Here is a 13,025-nt window from a genome sequence, read left to right as displayed (position 1 = left end):
TGGGTTTGAAACGTATTTTAATGGTTTTGTCTCCAGGGTGCCTCATCCGCGCCTGGTCTTTAGGGGGTTCGCCCCACCCCCTCATTTGCGGTTCCCACTCCAGAGGGCAGGTGCAAGGGGAACGTGGTCCCTGGCAGGCCGGGGCTGAGTCTGCTCAATGAGGGGTTCCCGCCCTGGTGCCCTGGCCCAGCCACAAGCACGCCCACCTTCAACACGGTCTCTGTAGGGGGAAACTCCAAGCCCTGCCCCTCCCCACCCGTGGGCCGTGCGGGCCGCGAGCCGGTGGGCGGCAGCCTTCGGGTCACTGCGGCAGGGGCACGGCCAGCGACGACTGATCGAACAGCGGGTTCCGGACCTCCATTTCTCCGGTCTGTGAAGGCCAGTGTCAGGCTCGGGGTGCACGGGGGAGCGGCCCAGGAGGCAGTAAGTACCCCCCCCCACACCCCCGGCCCCAGCACTTACGGGGGCCAGGCCGGGGCATTCGTACACCGTGAAGTCGCCGTCTTCGTTCTCCTCGTCGGACGACAACGACTCCAGTTCCTTGGGCGGCTCTTTATGCCTGGGTGGGGGGCGGGACGGCTCGGTCCTCCCACGCCCTCCAGCGCCGGTGGCCCGGGCTGCAAGGGGGGCCTCGGAGCGTCTGGCCCCAGAGCCCAAGGGCAGGGGCGGCGGGCTGGGGGGTTGGGGGGGGGCGGGGGGAGGAGGGTGGGCGAGCCGAAGCCGGCGGGGCCGGGCCGGGTAGGTTGGCCGGTATGGGGACGGGCGGACCGGGTGGGGCCTCTCACCGCTCCAGGCACCGCATCTGCTGCCTCTGGTGCTGGTAGTGGTACATCTCCGCGCTGTGCGCTAGCCTCTGGTCGCCCGGCTGTGCAGGGGGAGGGCAGGGAGGTCAGGCCGCGGCGGGGCGGGGAGGGGCCGGGCCGGGGCGGTGGGGCGGCGGGGCGGGGCCACGCACCGAGATCCCGGGCGTCGCGGGGGAGCCCGGCGCCTGCGGGGCCGCGTAGTCGGCCTTCTGAGTCAGGCGGAGGTCTCGCTGCAGCCTGCGGGGAGTGGAGCCTGAGACCCGCGGGGTCGCCGCCCGCGGTCCCCAGTCCGCCCGGCCCGCCCCGCGCTCACCTGCACCAGCAGAGAGCGGCCACGGCGAGAGCAGCCGCGCCGGCTACCGAGCACGCCACGACGAGCACTGCGGGGAGGGGGCGCGGTGAGGACGGCCTTCTGGGCGGGACCCTGCGTCCGGCCCACGGAGACCTACAGACCCGCAGACCTACCGAGGGCGAGGCCGTCACCGTGCCCGCCCCGGGGCTCCAAGGGAGACATGTGCACCGGCCCAGACGACACCGGGGAGCCCAAGGATGTGTGGACCGTGGGTGCAGGGGCTCCCCGAGTGGAGGGGAGGCCCAGGTTGGGGTCCTGGCGACGCTCTGAGAGCCCCAGGGTGGCTGCTGCAGAGAGAAGGCAGGGGGTAAGGTTAGAGCACAGGACCAGCCTGGGGGGTCAAAAGTGGTGGGGAGACGCAGGGGGACCGGCTGGGGCTCACCGGGCTCCAGGTGCTGCTGTCCGCCTTCAAGCTGGGGCTGGGCTGTGAGCCTGGAGTGCCGGGGTTCCTGCCGGGCCAGCTCCTGGGCCAGGAAGTCAATCTCGTCTTCCAGTCTCGGCCTGGGCAGGTTCTCCCCTGGGGGGGTGGGGGGTGGGGTGGGGGGAGGGGCCATCAGATGGAGAGGCTCCTGGCCCATCCCTGGCAACGCCAGCTGCGGGCGGCCCTCCAGAGAAGGTGAGGCCGGTCCGGGAAGCAGACTCCAGGCCTAGGCCTCCTTCTCCCTCCAGGCTCCTCCCAGGAGCCGGTGGTGGCCAGAGGACCAGGTACCAGCTTGCCAGCCCCGGCCATCCTGAGTTGCCATGGTGACAGCCGAAGGCAGTCCACAGGAGCGGCAGCTTTCCCAGGAAAGTGGGGGTGGGGGCAAGGGAGCAGAGGAGTTAGGGGACCGTGCAGAGGCTAGGAGGAGAAGGGCAGGGTGCTCCTCGCCCTACCTGTTACCCATGCATCACTCCACCCCTTCTCTACCAAGACAGGCAGTGGCTCCTCAAGAAGAGGGGAGAGGCCCCATTCTGTCCCCCCCCCCAACCAGGTCATCAGTAGGAACTGAGGGCAGCTCTCTGAGTTCTGAGTAGGGCTGGTGTCTCGGCTCCTCCTCCCCGTCCCTGCCGTGGGCTCCACAGCTCAGACAGAGGCTCCAGGCCGACACTCTGCACAGCATCGAAAGAGCAGGACGCCTGCCACCTTCTAGAAGCAAGCCTGTACATCTCATTCCCCTGCCTCCCCTACAGCCAGGAAGGTCCTCCTGCCCCGCCAGACTTCAGCTCCCCCGGCATCCCTCTGTAATCCCCTTCACACCTGAAGTCACTCAACACCTGGCTGGCTGTCCAGACATCCTGGGCTCAGATCGGTCGGTAAGCCACATGGACTGCACAGGGTGAGTGAGCCACGGAGAAAGAGGTCACCCTGGGCGAGGAGGCGGGGCAGCCCAGGGGATAGGACTTGGGGAGCCCTAACCCCCTTCTCTCCCGGAGTCACCCCAGCATTTCACACCACACACCCTTTGTCCCGGTAGGGGCTAACTGCCCCAGGCCTCGGCGCACTGCCAGGCTCTGGGCTGGTGCTATCTGGAAAGATCACCAGGCTACTCGGAGACAGAAGAGTCTCCGGCACCTGAGAAAGCTCGAGGGACCTAGGAGCCAAGGCTGAGTGGCGACTGTGTCCGGACAGGGGAGGGGGGAGGACATCTTTCTCTCCCATACCCACAGGCCGGCGCATCCTGGGTACACAGAGCCCTTCCTGATCTTCCTGGAAGGGCTGAAGGCAGGGCCCACAGACGTGCGCGCCAGGGGGGCACCGTGCCCGCCTCTTCAGGGCGCAGTCCAGGCTCCCAGGACAGACAGCGGCATCTAGGAAGGAAGCAGAGCCGGGTCACCGCCCTGCTTGGCTCAGCCCCTGCACAGAGACAGTACCGCCCTGGCCACGCCTCCCCCACTGAGCTGACCCATTGGCCTGGCTCCGGCCATTGTTCTGGGCAGGCCCTTCCTCCCAACAGCCAGAAATCAGGACCAGGAAGACAAGCAGTCCCAACATTTTACTGGAACTTCCCTGCCCCACCCACTCCCCAGGGTCCACTTGGGAGGCCTGAGCCAGCCCCGTAAGGAAGCCCTCCCTCACCGGCTGCACAGCAACAGTGCTCCTGGCCAGGGCCGTGCGGCCCTCCGGGTCCTGCCTGCAGTTGCAACGTGCCCGGAACAAGCCCTGGACCTTCCATCCAGGCTGGGAGCCCCGGAAGGTGGGGCCCAGGCCCGTCTCTGACAGGGACAGCGTAGGATGCCGGCCGCCCACCTCTCCCACCACGTCAGGACTGTCCTGCAAGTCCCAGCATGCCATCCCCCAGCCCCAGAGCAGAGCCGGAAGACAGCCCAGAACAAGGGAAGACAGCCCTTCCTCCAGCGTCTGACCTCTGGCCTGTCACCAGAGCACAGAGAAACTGCTGGGTTGGGGAGCTCTAGCATGCGGTCAGCAAATCTGACTTGCTTGAAATACGGAAGCCGGGCCAGGGTCACTCTTGCAGCCACGCTGCCAGGGACCGGGGAGTCCTGTATGCACAGCTAGTAGGCCTCCACGCCCGTTTCCCTTCTCAGATGCAGGAGAGTTGCCTCGAAACGTGGGACTCTCCCAAGGCCTGGGACGCTGGCCCCAGGTATGAGCAGCAGAGCCAGAGGACCCCGGAAGATACCCAGCGGGCCCATCAATTCTGGTTGGGGAGGCTGGGATGGGGCATCTCTGGAGGACTAGGACTACTCCTCTCTACCTAGCCCCCCCCCCCCCCACGCACACGTATACTGCAGGAGGACGATTAGAGCCCAAGGTATGTGAGGGATCAGGGACTCCCCAGCCCTGTCCTTCTCCAGACCTTGGCTGGCCTGACTTGGTTTCCTTGGTAACCTGATACTCCCAGCCTCCTGTCTGTAGGCAGGAAGTCCCAGCAGTCCTTGCGGCAAGCAGGCAGACTCCCATCCCGGGGACCCCATCCTGCACTACCTCCGGTCAACAGGCACCGGTATCAGAAAGCCGGCCTGGGGCGTGGGCTAGTTAAACGTTAAGCCTGTGTCAGCCCATCAGTCTGGACCCCACCCACCAGCTGGGTGCCCAGGAAGCCAGACAGTCCCTGCTCCTGGTGCTGAGAACCCAGAGTGCACTAGGCCAGGGGTAGAGGCCCAAAGCGCAAAGCTGGTGCCAGGGTCTGGGTTGCAGAGGCCTCCCTCCACTCCCAGTCCTCCAGCCTAGAAAGACATGGCTGCTGCCTCGCTAATCCTGGGAAATTCCCCCCCCCCCCGCCCCCCGCCTCGGGTGCAGGACGAGGCCCCAGGAACGGCGGCAGCTGGAGACTGGCTGGCACCACATCCCACAGCTGTGAGAGCATAAGGCTGATCAGCAGCTGGGACAGCAACTGCCCACCCCAGGGGCTCAGCACAGAGGCTGCATTTCCTCGGGAGGCCGCACCCTTCGTGCTCTAGTGTCAGCTTCTCAGCGGGCAGCCTTCACGATCCCTGGCCAGCCGTGCCCCAGCCGCCTGTCCAGGGGTGCTATGCCCAAGGGGCCTCTGGAGGCCTCCCACAGAACCACACGGCCCAGGTTGGCACCCCAGCTGTACCACCTACCAGTCACTTAACTTCTTTGTACCTGTTTTCTCACCTGTAAAATGGGCTAAGAATAGCACCTCTCCTGTGCTGCTGCCAGGAGAAGTGAATGAATGTGTGAGCACAGTCTCCCAGTTCAGCCCTGGAGTGGGGGTGCATTTTGGATCCTGGGTTCCCGCAGACCTTCGGACCTGGAGCCTCACTGCCCGTCTCCCAGGACGCTGGGCTCCTCGGGCTCTGCGGAGCATACCTTGGGGGATGCCCTTCAGCCCCTAGCGCATAAGGGGGCCCTCCAGGGCAGGAGGTGAGGGAGGAAGCTCCAGACTGGTAGCCCTCCTGCCCCACTGAGGCCAGAACAAGCCCCTAAGCCTGGGACAACTCAGACTCCCCCACCGCAGCAAGGTAAGGTTCGTCCCCACTGCCACCCGACGCACGGGGACAGGCAGTCCCCAGGACGGACACCAGCAGCAAGGCCGGCAGGCACCCGGAGCCAGGCCCGGACACGCGGAGGCCGAGAAGCGCACACACACAGACGCGCACAGGACAGACTCCCAGCAGCGGGCCCACCCGGAGAGAACCCTCCTCAGACACAGGCGCGCGCGCACACACACACACACACACACACACACACACACACAACAAGCCCACGGATCCAGAGACAAAGGCCAGACGCGCGTGAACTTCGGGTTCGCCGCCAGGAACCCAGGAGAAGGGCCATCCGGGGGAGCCCTTCGGCGGCCCCTAGGGCGCCGCGCCCTCCGGGCCCAGCCTGTTTACCCATCCCGGGCGAGGCGGGGCCTGCGGCCGGGCGAGGGCGGCGGCGCCGCGCAGCCGAGCGCTCCCCGGCCCCCGGGCGCCCCCGCGGCCTGCGCTGGACGCGCTGGCTCACCCGGGCGGCCGGCGGAGGCACCGCGCAGGGCCGCGCCGAGGACGAGGCCGGAGAGCAGCAGCCGCAGCAGCCGCAGGTGTCGCGGGGAGGGCGGAGGGACCGGCGTCGCCATCCTTCAGCGCCGCCGCCGGGGCAGCATGGCACCGCGCGGCCCGGGGCTCGGCGCGGGCTGCGGGCGCCGCGTCCGGGAGGCGGAGGAGCCGGAGCAGGAGGAGGGAGCGGAGGCGGAGACGGAGGAGGAAAGGAGGCGGAAAAGAGGCGGCGGCGGCGGCGCTGACGCTGCGGCAAAGGATCCGGGATCCAGGCGCGGCGGCGGGAGGCGCTCGGGGAGTGCGCCTGCGCGCTCCACCTGCGGGGGCGGGCCGGCGCCTCCAGGTTGCGCCCCCTCCCCCTTCCTCTAGTTCCGATTCCACCTCCTCGCTCGGGGCCTCGGGGCGCCCCGACTTCTGTGGCCTCTGCAGCCGGGGGCCTTCTCTGTCCTCCACAAACCCGGCTAGGCCTGGGGTGGGCTTCCGCGGGACACACTTCCCTCGGGTCCCCTCTCTGTCGTCAATTCCCACCCAACCTCCGCCCCGCTGGAGCGGGGCACCTGCCTTGGGCCTGGAGGCGCGAGCCCCAGGAACACAGGGACACTAGGCGCACACGGGTGGACAGGTGCGTCCGCACCTGGGCCCTCAGGGACACACGGACAGCAGCAGACCCTCGCAGGACCAGGCGGGTGCTGGTGACCGCTCGGGGGAATGGGGCGGCTGCTCTTAGTGAGGCCGCCAGGGGGCAAGAGCGACCTGGAGCGGCTGGGAGCTGTCCACGGTCCCTAGGTGACAGCCTTTAGCTCCCTGAGGTCTCACGGCAGCACGCACCTATGGATGCACACCCTTACAGCGCACCGGTTGCCTCCAGAGAGCACAGCCACCCCTGCCACCTGGAAACCTCCCTCCGGCTCACCTTGCCCAGAGAACAGGGGTGAGCCTCCACACCCGATGCGTCTTCTCAGCCCTTTGTGTCACAATCCCAAAGGTAGGGCTGGCTGCCCTCGGGCTCGTGAAATGGCTCAAAACCCCAGAGCAAGCGCTGCCCTCAAGCGCTGCAATGACCAGACAGAAATGGTGTCGGCACTCACTCTCTAGAAAGGTTGGGGGCAGGGAGACACAGGCAAGACCATGCCTTCCCATGCTGGGGAAAAATTAAAAAATTAAATTAACGAACAGTGCAACAGTGCTTGGGGGAGGAGGTTGCAGGAGCGGCAGGTGGGGGCACCTGGTGCTTCTTTGGGTGCGGAAGACCACACCCAGGCAGGAAGGGAGCCGCGTCCCAGTGTGGCGGCCCCTGGGCTTTACAGCCCAGCCTCTTCACGGGGTTCGTCTCTCTGAGCAATGGGCCCCGCGGCCCTCCTGGCCCTGATCACAACAGCCCCCAACACCGCTTCCTGCCGAGGGTCTGTCCACCGCCCCCCTCACTCGTCCAGCACTGACTGTAGCCAGACAGCTGCCTTGCCCACTATTTGCACCACCTCCACGCTCCCCGCCCTCACCCCCACCCCCAGGCCAATTCCAGGCCAGGGCCCAGCTCCAATCTTGCTTGGGTCACTGATGCAGATCTGGAGGTGCCGCAGGGGCACTGCTGGCCGGAGAAGACTCAGGGGACACGGGGTCTGTGTTGGCTCGGCCACCCCACAGCTACTCCAGGCCACACACTGGGAGCAGGGGACCAGGGGACCAGGGTTCCCTCACCGCTCCGGTCCGGGCCCAGAGAAGAAGGAAGGAGAAGGAGCCCGGGGCCACCCTGGGGACCAGCAGCAGGCCTTCCTGGCCAACATAGCTGTGGGGAGGGAGGGAGGGCAGGCAGCAGCAAGGAGGCCCCACCCTAGGAACATTCCGCTGCTCTAGGAAGAAGCTTTTATTACAAAATTGTCACAAGGAAGCGCTGCGTTCCCAGCCTGTGGGCTCTGACCGCCCCGATGCAGACCCAGACTCCCGAGGGCGGGGTGGGGGTCCCTAGACACCCAGTCCTGAAGTCACCGGCCCAGGGCTCCGGGGGGGGGGTCTGAATCCCCCACCCCCAGGAAGTGGGGGGGGGGGGCGCGGGGAGGAGCAGGAGACCTTGGAGGCTGGAGAAGGCTGCAGCAGGCAGGCAGGGGCCGGAGGTGGCACCCTTCACCCACCCCGGTCCCCCGTGGGCCCGGCCCCCCGTCTCGGCCTGAGCAGCGTTGGGGGCGGAGGCGTCACGGGTGGGACGGGGAGCCGGGACCCGGCCCGCCGCTAGATGGCGCTCGACGCCCCGGCCGAGCGCGCCAGGCGCAGCAGCAGGACCGCGGCGGCCAGAAGCATGGCGGCGAAGAGCAGGAGAAGCGCGACCCAGGACCTGAAGTCTGTGCCCTTGCGCAGCTCCGGCGGCTCGGCGGGGATCAGGTTGGTCAGGTTGAGCATGTAGCCGAGCGCCCAGCCGACCGCGGTGTCCCCGGCCTGCGGGCGAGGGGCATTCAGCCTCCGCGCGGCCCGGGGGTCCCCCACCCCCACCCCCGCCAGCTCCTACCTTGCTCTGGAAGGTCACCCCTCCGAAGGCGCGCTCGTCGAAGCCGTAGCCGCGGCTCAGCAGCTGCTGCACGAACATGGCCCCCGCGCAGTAGTCGGGCAGGCGGGCCCGCTGCCCTGGAGCCTTAGCCTGCAGCTGGGACGCGCGGGGGAGACTGTCGGGCCGGCCGCCACCTGGAGGTCCCGGCCCACGAGGAGCGCTGGCCGGCGGCGTGCCGCACCCCTCCCCCCAACACACACCCACGGGCAGTGAGGGGCCAGAGGGGCCACCTCCTCCCCGCCCAGGGCAGGACTGTGCCCTCCAGGAAGGACAGTGTGACTTGTGGATGGATGGCAGTGGACACCCCTGCCTTGGAGGTGGGCCCCCGGGGGCACAGCAGGGATGACCACCCAGGGCGCAGCAGGCTGGCAGCGACCTTAGCCCGTGGTCAGGGCAACAGGAGAAGCTCCAGGCCCTCCGCATGGGCCTTGGGCTGGCCTTTTGTCCCCCGCTTCCCCGCCCCCCCCCCCAAGTCTGCCCGCGACTAGACCCAGAGAAGACAGGACGGGGCCTCGGTCACCACCAGAGCCCACAGACACTGTGTTTCTCCCGGGGTCTGGCAGACACCTGACACTCCGCCTGAGCAAGCGCTTCCGTCTTCCTTTACTTGGTAACAGCGTCTAACCGGGGGCAGACCCCAGGAGCCTGGGTGTTGTCTTCAAAGTCTGGCTTCCCCACCCCTAAACTCCGCCGGTCCTTCCCGCTGCAACCAGTCCCCACCCCATCTCCCTCTGTGCGCCCTGCTGCCACGGGGCCTTTGCTATTCGCTCTGTCCTCCAGATCTCGGTTCTAGGGTCGGGCCTCAGGGAGGCATGATGCCAGCTGACCGGGGCCTCCAGCTGACCGGGGCAACCCCGGGGAAGGCGGGAGTAGGCCTCACCTGACTCCACGTCTGGTTGCAGACGGCGACTACGGCTGTCTCCAGCTGCTGCAGGGTTGCCACGGGAAGCCCCATCACAGACCTTAGGAAGTCCACGGTGTAGAAGAAAGCAGAGAAGGCCTGCAAGGGGGGTACGGTCTCCCCATGAGCAGGCCCCACACGCCACAGGGCACCCGCCCCCACTCCCACCCCCTGGACTCACCATGAAGTTCCCAGCCACTGGGGGCTGGAAGATGCCATTAAAGGAACATCGGGAGAAGCGGCAGGAGGAGAAATTGAAGAGTCCTGAGATGAGGCCGCGGCAGAGGGCAGGGTCGCTGCTCCCTGCCAGGCTGACCCGGGTGCTGCTGTTGAAGGTCTGGGGCCGCCGGGCCGCGGTACACGGAGACTCATACACGTCTTGAAGCAGCACTTGGGTAGAATAGCCCCTCGGCCAGCAAGGGTGGAAGCCGTGGGTCTAGGGGAATGTAGGGCTGTGATAGGCATCACTCTCCCTCCAGAGTCTGCCCGCTACCCCTTGCCCAGGGCCTTTGGAAAGCCTCCCCAGAGGGCCTGCCTGTTGACTCTCTCGTAAGTCCCGCTTGGGCAACATCGCTTTCTGCACTCAGGAGCAATCTATGGCTTCCCTTTATATGCTGGACAAAATCCAGGCCTTTGGAGACCTGGCCCTGGCCCCCCTTTCCCCCAGTCAGGCACTCGCCAGACCCCCCCCCCCCCCACCACCACCACCACTTGGCTTTTCCCCAGGAAGGATCCCTCCGCATCTATCCTGCCAGCTGATTACAACCCAGCTTTGGTTCCTGTTGCCGGAGGAGCCCTCCTCGGTCCAGGCTCTGCTCTGAACCCTCAGCTCCCATCTCTTCTCACCCCCCTCCCTCCAGGAGGGCACAGCGGTGCAGGCGGGCCAGGGGTGGTGGGGCACCTGGAGTGCACCAGCCAGCAGCCTCCGGAGGACCTGGTCACGGCCATAGCAGAGGAAGCTGTGGGTGTAGACGCAGTAGTGCTGGCCATAGAGCCGCAGCCGGACCTCATTGGCTGGATCCTCGGCTGGGCTGGCCGTCTCGAAGGTGATCTGTGTGGAGGCGCCCCCCAGGTCCATGGCCCCCAGCGTCCCCTTCCTTGGCCGGAACCACCGGCCCACCCAGCCATACTGTGGGGAGCGGAGGGTGGGGGTCAGCTGGTGGGTGGGTGCCACGCCCCCTGGCTCGCTGGGCTGACCATCGGGCCCACCTTGATGAAGTTCTCCAGCAGGTAGTTGGCCGTCACCCAACCGAACACCCCCTCGTCCTGGCCCGAGAGGATGTGGGCACCACGGAAATCGAAGGGATACCGGGTCAGCGTCCGGGTCACAGCCGCGAGCACATTGGCCGAGGCCTCGGGACTGGTCAGGCTGTAACACAGGGAGGACTCTGAGGGCCATCCTCGCCAGGGAGCCAAGATCCTGCTGCTGGGGTGCACCGTGTGTGGCCGGTCGGCCGCGTGGGTCCCCGCTCAGGGCCGCTGCTGAGGGTGTGTGGGGCCCACCCTATGCTGAGGGTCTGTGGAGACCAGGAAGGTCAAGGGCACACTCACTTGAGCAGGCGCATGCCTGCTGTGGCTCCCAGGTAGAGGGGCGTGTGCACATGGCTCTCCTTGGGCACCTCCTGAAGCGCCTGGTCCAGGCATTCAACGAGACTCTGGCCAGCCCTGGAAGGGTCGTCTGCGTAGCTGGAGATGCCCCCTCCTGGAGGGGGACAGGGAGATGGGCCCAAGCCTGACAGCCAGCCCCTGGAAGAGCCATGGGCCAGGAGGGCTGGGGACCTTGGGCTCCCAAGCCCGGTGGCAGCTTGGACACACCTTCCCAGTTTAAGCCCTCAGAGACAAAAGGGCCTACCTGCCTTTGGGCCACCCAGAGTCTCTGAGGCTGCTGCCCGCCCATGGGTGTGGGCCCAGGTGCCAGGATAAAGCACTAGGCATTGTCAATCTGGCCTAGCCTCCCAAGGGGCCTGCCTGGGTGTGCCAGTCTTGGGCCAGGCAAAGCCCAAACCTCCCAGTCACTGCCTGAGGCTTACTTTCTAGAATGAACTGCCTGCAGCCTCTCCCAGGCCCAGGGTCCCAGCCTCTTTGGGAGGCTCCTGCAGCTCCTTCCTGGAGCAGGCCCCAGTGGCATCGAGCCAAGGCGCCTGACTTCAGAGGCTAAGGCCAGAGAGGGCGCCTGAGGTCCTACAGTGAGTGGAGTGGGTGTCCAGGCGCAGGGGGCCTTACCGCGTACATTACAGGAGCTGTGCTGGCCCACGATGCCTGTGTCATTCTCCTTGTCTGCAGGCCACTTGTAGATGAACATGGACGTGTGCGAAGAGCCCGCGTCCAGGACAATGCCGTACTGGGAATGGGGGTGAGGGTGGGGACCTGAGGCCACGCCCCTTGGCTCCCCGGGTCTCCCCCCACCCCCACCCTGTGGCAAGGTTGGAACCTCCAGAATGAAGGAAGTACTGGGGTTCAGGCGGCAGGGACGACCACAGAGACACGGCTTGGTAGGGGAGAGAATGGGGGCAGGGGTAGACAGCCAGGAGCCTTTTCTCCTCTGACTGCAGGAACTTTCCTGGCAAGGGCAAGCTGAAGGGTTGTGTCAGTGTCAGAAAAGTCCCGGGACCACCCTCGGAAACGCCCTAGGGACGTGAGGTCCCCAGGTTGCAGTAGAGAAACCCAGTCGCAGGAACACCTGCACCCACGCTTTCTCCACGTCTGTGTCCCTACCTCTCTGACCTCAGCCCAGCCTCAGGATGTGGGAGCATGCCTGAAGGCACCCCCTCCCGGAGCCTCGAGGCCAGCACCTCTGAGCTGGGTCCTGCAGAGCTGAGAGGGGCCACGTGGGCCTTCCTTGCAGTTCCAAGGGCCAGGCTCCCAGCACTGAGAGCCCCACTGGAGCCCGTGCCCTCTTGAGCAGGGGAAAGGGGCCTCTCCAGGCCTATTCCCCAATCCGGGAACAGCAGCATCAGCGGGCTAACCGCCGCCCAGCCTCAGCAGCCCCCGAGCTGTGGCCCTTGGCTACAGAGCGCCCACTCCTGCGACTTCCCATCCTGGGCTGCTGGGGCCTGGAGCACCCACATGGCCCCAGCAAAGCTCTCTTCCTACCAGTCCAATAAAGGGTCAAGGCAGCCGGCAGGACTGCAGGAGCCTGGCGGGAGCAGATCTGGCCTAGCCCACCCCAACGCCTCTAGGACCAGCCGGGCCTGTCCTCCCACCGGGCGCCCCTCAAGGGCAGACCCCGCACTGTCAGGGCCACCGGGTGGGTGGGGAGGGGTCCCTAGGCTCTGACACCCGCCGCACCCCATCTGACTGAACCCGGAGGGTATGTATCCCTGGGGCGCAGCACAGGGCTGGGGGCGGCGGATCCAGCCGCAGCCTGGGGCGTCCTGGGGCTGCATCTGGGGAGCGGAGAGACAGCTTCTCGGCCGCGTCCCTGACAGGCTACGCGACGGGCACCGCGAGCGGGGAGTTCCCGGGACTCCACCCCCCGCCCGGCCAGGAGCGCAGCGCAGCGCGGGTGGGGGGGGGGGTCCCCGGCTGCCGCGGGAGCGCAGCCTGGCCCTGCTCGGGTCCAAGCCTCCCAGCCGGGGCCCGCAACTCCGCGGACCGCGCCGGATGCCCGAGCGTGCACCTTGAGGGCGGGCAGCTCCCAGATGTCTCGAGTGGGGACGCACAGCAGTAGGAGCCCGGCGAGGCCCGCCGCGGCCAGCAGCAACGGCGGCAGCAGCGACAGCACCTTCCCAGCCATGGGCGGGGGCGCGGGCGCACCAGGCGTTGTCGAAGGGGCGGGCGGCAGGGAGCTGGAGGCCGGGGGCCCGGGGCCCGGGGGTAGGCGCCCAGGGCGGGGCGCGGACAGAGGCCACGGCTGGCCACGCCCACCGGCGGACCAGGACCGCCCACTGGCGGACCAGGACCGCCCACTGACTGGCCGCCCCGCCCACTGCCCGCCCGCCCCGCGAGCGCAGGTGGGAGAAGTGTCGGCTGAATCACCCGCGC

At 67.3% G+C, this 13,025-nt stretch overlaps 2 protein-coding genes across 4 annotated transcripts; both read right to left on the bottom strand.

Annotated features, from left to right (window-relative positions):
- Nucleotides 1-5,862, bottom strand: NPDC1 (neural proliferation, differentiation and control 1). Of its 3 annotated transcripts, none has more exons than XM_047093785.1 (9): nt 5,570-5,862; nt 2,797-2,943; nt 1,538-1,672; nt 1,269-1,442; nt 1,117-1,183; nt 956-1,040; nt 786-865; nt 463-559; nt 1-370 (listed from the first exon to the last, which is right to left on the bottom strand). In XM_047093785.1, the coding sequence occupies exons 1-9, from the start codon at nt 5,679-5,681 to the stop codon at nt 302-304; spliced, it is 966 nt and encodes a 321-aa protein (XP_046949741.1). In that variant the 5' UTR covers nt 5,682-5,862; the 3' UTR covers nt 1-301. The 3 variants fall into 3 exon arrangements, with proteins under 3 accessions (XP_046949741.1, XP_046949740.1, XP_046949742.1); XM_047093784.1 differs by lacking the exon at nt 5,570-5,862 and adding an exon at nt 4,736-5,454; XM_047093786.1 differs by lacking the exon at nt 5,570-5,862 and adding an exon at nt 3,212-4,822.
- Nucleotides 5,863-7,827: 1,965 nt separating this feature from the next.
- ENTPD2 (ectonucleoside triphosphate diphosphohydrolase 2) lies at nt 7,828-12,777 on the bottom strand. The gene is made up of 9 exons (XM_047093691.1): nt 12,661-12,777; nt 11,265-11,382; nt 10,593-10,743; nt 10,251-10,410; nt 9,943-10,170; nt 9,223-9,477; nt 9,021-9,140; nt 8,102-8,236; nt 7,828-8,031 (listed from the first exon to the last, which is right to left on the bottom strand). Exons 1-9 carry the CDS (start codon nt 12,775-12,777, stop codon nt 7,828-7,830), a joined length of 1,488 nt encoding a protein of 495 aa, XP_046949647.1.
- Between the last annotated feature and the right edge of the window lie 248 nt (nt 12,778-13,025).

Source organism: Lynx rufus, unplaced genomic scaffold, assembly GCF_022079265.1.
Source record: "Lynx rufus isolate CCGP_SWC_20201006 ecotype Redwood Valley unplaced genomic scaffold, mLynRuf1.p SCAF_36, whole genome shotgun sequence".
NCBI lineage: Eukaryota > Metazoa > Chordata > Mammalia > Carnivora > Felidae > Lynx > Lynx rufus.
This window is presented reverse-complemented; position numbering and strand designations above follow the sequence as displayed.

What these genes read in the sequence shown, in the direction of transcription:
- NPDC1 (XM_047093784.1), bottom strand. Translation starts at nt 4,928, where the DNA reads ATGCTCCGCAGAGCCCGAGGAGCCCAGCGTCCTGGGAGACGGGCAGTG. An exon ending in ATTCTTAGCCCATTTTACAG is followed by an intron (nt 2,944 to 4,735) that starts GTGAGAAAACAG and finishes CTTCCTTCCTAG; the next exon opens with ATGCCGCTGTCTGTCCTGGG. An exon ending in AATGCCCCGGCCTGGCCCCC is followed by an intron (nt 371 to 462) that starts GTAAGTGCTGGG and finishes TGGCCTTCACAG; the next exon opens with ACCGGAGAAATGGAGGTCCG.
- ENTPD2 (XM_047093691.1), bottom strand. Translation starts at nt 12,777, where the DNA reads ATGGCTGGGAAGGTGCTGTCGCTGCTGCCGCCGTTGCTGCTGGCCGCG. An exon ending in GGGAGCTGCCCGCCCTCAAG is followed by an intron (nt 11,383 to 12,660) that starts GTGCACGCTCGG and finishes CCCCATTCCCAG; the next exon opens with TACGGCATTGTCCTGGACGC. An exon ending in GCAACCAGACGTGGAGTCAG is followed by an intron (nt 8,237 to 9,020) that starts GTGAGGCCTACT and finishes CGCGCGTCCCAG; the next exon opens with CTGCAGGCTAAGGCTCCAGG.